We start from the raw sequence: 6,043 nt of genomic DNA on the forward strand, positions 1-6,043 counted from the left end.
GCCGGCTTCCGAGCGGAAAGGGCGGGGGCGGGGTGCTACCAACTGCGGGGCGGGGGGCAAAGTGAAGAGGGAAAGCGAAGAGTTCGCTCTTAAACAACCTCGACCCGCCTTCCCTGCCGACGTTGCCGTCCCTGCGGCCCGGAGGGGCGGGGAAGGCATGTAGGCGCTGGCCGTTTCCGACTACCTGTCCCCACCCCCTCCGGCTCGGGCCCTTGGTACGGCCTGACATGGCGGCCCCCGTGCTGCGGCTGGCTTTGCTCTGGATGCGAGCTGGCGCAAGAGCCTCGCGCGTGGCTACAGGTCGGGGCCGGGGCCGGGGCCGGGGCCGGGGCCGGGCGGGTGTCGGGAATGGAACAGTCCAGTCCTGGGGCTCGGGGCTGTGGCAGCGGGCTGCAGAATTAGGCCGCGGCCTTCCCTAGATCCCGGTCCCCTGCTCCGCTTCCTGCCCCCGTCCTGTGCGGTCCGATCTGCTGCTCTGATTCCTCCCCTGCCCGGTCTGCTGCTCTGCTATCCGCTGCCTTCTCGCTGCCCGATCTGCTGCTCTGCTATCTGCTCCTTCCCCCCTTCTCCGTGGCTGATCTGTTGCTCTGCCCTCTGCTTCCTTCCCGGTGCTCCCTGTCCGATCTCTGCTGCATGCTACACAAAGGGTGCTCGTGCCACTTGGGCATGTGTTGGCCAAGTGGTTTGTTCATGAAGGGCCATTTATGCCTGGGATGACAAGGGAGGAGGGGCAATATAGAAAAATGAATCTGTAATACACAATTTAATAGATGTAACATAAACTGTATGGGTAGAAAGTTACAATAAGCAGAATCACGGGGCTGCTGCTCAGGTTTGTTAGTCAGTTACTCCTGAACAGTTAGTGGCTATCGCCTTGCCCACCAGTAAGTTGTGGTGAAGATACCCACCATTTAAAAGTACCTTTGTGATACAGACATTTGGCAGCCTGTCTGACTCACCTGTCCTTGCTTGTAACACTAAGATACTGTAATTACCCTCTCTCTTGTAAGGTACATTGAGATTGCCTCTGCAAGATAAGATGCAATAAAAAAGCTTTTGCCTATTTTACTTTTGCATTTTTCTACCTTATTAACTGGAAATAAATGGACTAGCATAGGCTTTGAATCCAAATATTAATGTATACTGTATTTACCACCATAGTATTTGAGTATCTGCTCTTAACATTCACCTGAGCTGATACAAGGCTGCACTACTGGGACTGTTAAATCTAAAACAGTGAATTTTTAACAGAAGCTATTCAAATTTGCAAAGAGTTGGGCGTAGTTTTAAATATCTTTAGATGTAGGGGGCAAAGTGAAAGAAGATCATTCCTTTGCTTTCAACCATAAATAAATTTAGGATTAAGATTGAATTTGTATTGTTCTTTTCTATGAAGTTTTTAGTTTATGGGTCTTTAAGATGAGGACTTTAAAAACCAGGGACAATGTATACTGGACAATAATAATAATAATATACTTGGAGCAAATACTTCATCTATCGCTCTCCCAGCACTATACATTCATATCTGAACTTCTTTCAATAGCAGCAACATCTGCAAGCTTCACATGTTCCCTATACACAGTGCTGTTTCCTTCCTTTCAGACTTCAGCACTTGTCCCTATCTTCTAGAACAGGGTTGTCAAACTCATTTGAGTTGGTGGGCTAGAGCTGGACCATGTCTCTGGATCGGGCCCTCAGGACTTCTTGCTGTAGCTGCTAGAGAATTTATGGCATTTGATTTTGTAAATGGACGGCATAATATTATGGTTAATAAAGTGTTTATTTTGTTATTTTGACACCTTTATCAGTGATCTGGTTTTTGAGATTAATTTTATTTTTATTAGGCAAAAGATGTCTTCTTTCTGCTGCTTATGTGGACAGTTCAAAATGGGAAGAAAGACAAAAAGATAAGCACAGTTTGGGTAAGGAAAGAGCTATTTTGCATACTCACCTTGACTAACTGAGCCTAAAATCATTACCAATCAGATTACAGTACTCTTATCTACATTCAGTAGTTGCTTGGAATATGAGTATTTGTGAAGTATGCTACTACTAAGACTGAGTAAGGGTATCTGAATCTGGTCTCACAAGTTTGAAGTGTTTCACCTTTCAAACTGATCTAAAAAAAAGTATAAAATATGCCATTTCTGTGGAGTTTTTCATTAAAATGATTACAAGAAGTTCAGTTATAGTGTTCAGTAATATGCTGTCAACTAATACTTTCTTTCATAAATACAAGGTGTCTATATGTGCATGTTGCTTCAAGATCAGGATCCTAAAAGCAAAAATCCTTTTCTGGCAGGTAATAGATCTCTAATTACATGTGTGTAGCCTACACAGTAGTAGGTTGGCTTTCCTCATGCCCATAGTTATTTTCATGACAGCTGACACTCTTTGAGGAAGACTGCAACCTGTTCCCTGTCTAGGACCTTAGATTAACGCACCTGTCTATTTGTTGTAGAGGTGCACTGATGCATCATTCCAATATCGGATTGGCACCAATATAAAGAACATTTTCTGTATTGGAAATCAGCCTGATGTGGCCGATAATTTGTCCAATAAACGTCTGTGTGTGCATGCAGCTGCAGCACAGCAAGTAGGCAGTGAGGAGCAGAGCTGGCAGCATGGAGAGCTGCATGCAGCTGGTAAGTCTGGTTTGGTGGAAAGGGAAGGGGCATGGGGGGGGCAGATCAAGGCCCCCCACGGTGAGGGAGGGTGTGGGGTTGGAGCGGGGGCTGCCCAGCTGAGACTGGGGCAAGCACAGGACAGTGGTGCAGCTCATTGGGGGAGTGCAGGAGCCACTCCCACTGCTGCAAGTAGCTTGTCCAGTGCTTATCTGCTAGTTCTGGGTGCTGCTCCCTCTGCTTGTCTGGAGGGGGAGGGGGTGTGCCCCTGGATCTGCATGGTGTGGGGTGGGCTGCAGCTGGGCTCTTCCCAGCTGGGCACACCTGATCACGAGCAGTGGGAGGAGTGATGAGAGTCACTAGACGAGCACTGGACAAGCCATTAGCAGCGCTGGGAGCTGTCCTCCCCATTCCCATACCCCCCGATGAGCTGCGCCTCAGTCCTGTAGCCGCCCCAGCCCACAGTTGCAGCCCGCCCCATGCAGATCCAGGGGGAAGCCCCCAGATGAGCTGCTTGTGGCTCTGTCCCACACTCTTCCCCACTCTGGCTGGTCAGTGCCTGCCCCAGCCCCATTCCCCCCACCCCTTTTCACCACACCAGACTTACCAGCTGGACGCAGCTGAAGAGCTGCAGATCAGAAATTGGATTGGTATCAGCTGATGTGCCTCCTTAAAAATCAGCTATTGGTATCTGCTGGAAAAATTTATGCGTGCATCCAGGTGGGTTTGCAGCCTCCCCGCTCCCAGCCTGAGTGCTCAGCCAGCTGCAGTCCCCTTCCCCCCCTCCCACCCCAATGCTCCACCTGCCCCACTAGTCCGAGTTCACCAGCTGTGCCTGCAGCCCACTAAATGAAAGTAACTTTGGCTCAGTTAGTGAGGAATCATCAGCAATCCCTTGCAGTCAAGGATGATTGTCTTCCATAATTGCCTTATCCGTGGGTTCAGAGGTGGCTGACAAGGCCAAACCAGGATCAACAGGTTCTACTGCAAGCTAAAGCCATTTTCATGGAAGAGGCCTGTGTGTGATTTATTATGGAAAAGCTTCTGCATGTCGGTTTCTACACAGTTCTTGACAGAACAGGACTTTAATCCAATGGCAAGGGGCCAAGACAATTGGCCATCTCATTACGCTGCAGCCTTTGTCTGCCTTCACAAGCTGTTGAGATTCTAACTTCTTACTTTGCCTGCTCTGCTGTTGAGGACTTGTGTAGACCCATGGCTGAGGGGCTGAACAGGCTTACTATAGTGGCAATCTGTATTTGCCATTGCATAACACCATCAGAGGATATATGTGGCTTTTCAGGAGGGAGAGCATTGCCATTTGCTGTCCCCACCACATCCTGGTGGTGCTGCCACTGCTTGGTCCATGACTGCTTATTTGTCAGAGTTACCCCTGTTTATTTCACAGCTAACCTTCTGTGAAGGTCATTCCACTATCCACCACCCATGGACATGTTGGGTAGCAGCACAGCTCTGCCACCAAGAATCCCCTGAAAGAACTGAGGATGGAACTCAATTGGTTTAAGGTGCTTCTCTGTCCTGCTTTCAACCAACCTAAGATATACTGAACTAGGCTTTATCTGTCCATATCCATAGTGAGAGAGCCATTTGCTAAAGGCAAACAGTTGCTTTCTTGTTACCCTGCTGCAAAACACAATACCATGTTTACATGATTCTAAGGCAGGTCTTTTTTTTTCCTATTTAACACTGGGCGGGGACAGGGGAGGGAAAACCTTTGTCTTATAATTGTGTACTGGGCAGTGGGGGGCAGGTGCCATCTCTGCACCCTCTTCTCCCCATCTACTCTCACCTTGCCTGGCCCACTCCCTCCCCCACCTTACCCTTGCTATTCACCAGCAGTTTCCATGCACTGAGCATAGCCCCAGCCCCAGCTCAGCCCCTCAGCAGCAGCTCACAGCCCCCACAGCTACTACAGGACTGGGCTGGGGCTGTGCTCAGTGCCACAGGCTGGAACATGAACAAAGTAGGCCAGTGAAGAGCAGAGGCTGGGGTGTGGAATCGGGAAGCAGAGAGGGGGCAGAGGTGGTAGGGGAAAAGCTACTTGACCTCCCCATACCACCTGTCTTCCCACTGCCTGCCTTCTTGAAGTAGTGGGAGTGATGGATTTATAAATTTTTCCATGTATCTAATTATTTTGGGTGGGGTGGGGATCTTAAAATTTAAGGTCATCTCAGGTTCAAGTAAATACAGTAATAGCCACTCACCATGTGCAGTACCCCAGGGTAGCTGCATATTTGCCTATTCAGGATATCAATGTAATTTACATCGGTATAAGTTACACCAATGGACATGTTTGCCCATCCACGCCTTTAGTGATATCTGCTTTGTTGAAGACTACATAGAAAGCATGAAAGGCCAGTGAAAACAAAGCACTTTTTTATTTTTATTTTTGGTTGAAAAAAATTGTATTGTTATCAGACACCAATAACCATAAGCTGTCTTATTTGAACACCAGATGGCAGTGGTGCCTTTTTGGACATTAGTACCTCCTATTCAAAGCAGTTGTTAGTAAAAAGTTACAGCCCTTTCCTAACAGTTCCTAAGGGTGTAGTGGGCAGTTGAGATGCAGTGCATCTCTATTGGATATCGGCAATTTGAGAACAATGAGACTTTTGATACTGTTCTAAAATCATAGCCTGATCCTTTGATGCAGCCTTAAAATAAACCTAACAGTTATCAAATAATAACTAGTATTAGTAACTTTACCTTTCATTCCTGGTTTCCATAGTCATTCTGTCCTAGGGAGCAGGAATTTTAATTTTCATGAAGAGGTTTAGAAAAAGCACACATTAACAAACTAAAAACCACATACAAGAAGAGCCCATTATTCCTCTCACTACTCGAGCAGGTGAGGCCTGAAATTTAAGTGACCTCCACTCTAACCTTAGAGTTTTTTGTTCTTTCATAGTTTCTAGGGTCAGAAGGGACCTGAGCAGATCATCAAGTCCGACCCCCTGCAATGGCAGGAAAGAGTACTGGGGTCAAACAACCCCAGCAAGGTGTTTGTCTAGCCTTGTCTTAAAGACCCCCAAGGAAGGAGCCAGCACCACTTTGCTTGGAAGTTGGTTTGTTTTAATACATGCAATATTCTGTACAAGTTTATTGTCATCTTGTCTCTGGTAGTCTGAAGAAATGTAACCAACCATTTTAAGAGAGTGGCAGCTAAGTAAAAAAATTACCTTTAACAGTATGTATGAGACAGTTGAGTGTATATGATATTTATCCTGGCAAATTGTATAAAAGCATTTTCTATAATAACTTTGTAACAGGGCACCAGGGTGCCTGCTACTAGCAGGAGGAATAGGGCTGCTGAAGCACCCTGGAGCAACACAGATGGGGGTTGCTAGGGCAACCAGGCAGGTCATGTGGCCAGGAGGGGGCAGGGCCAGGCCCTTATA

At 47.3% G+C, this 6,043-nt stretch overlaps 1 protein-coding gene across 1 annotated transcript in view; it reads left to right on the forward strand.

The window, feature by feature from the left end:
* The first annotated feature begins 217 nt into the window (after positions 1-217).
* Positions 218-6,043, forward strand: part of MRPS27 (mitochondrial ribosomal protein S27) — a 70,867-nt gene continuing 65,041 nt past the window's right edge. The window contains exons 1-2 of the mRNA XM_019532279.1: positions 218-300; positions 1,845-1,922. Coding sequence (XP_019387824.1) covers positions 228-300; positions 1,845-1,922 — 151 coding nt within the window. The 5' untranslated portion in view covers positions 218-227. The remainder of the gene's footprint in view (positions 301-1,844; positions 1,923-6,043) is intronic.

Source organism: Crocodylus porosus, unplaced genomic scaffold, assembly GCF_001723895.1.
Source record: "Crocodylus porosus isolate Cpor-Errol unplaced genomic scaffold, CroPor_comp1, whole genome shotgun sequence".
NCBI lineage: Eukaryota > Metazoa > Chordata > Crocodylia > Crocodylidae > Crocodylus > Crocodylus porosus.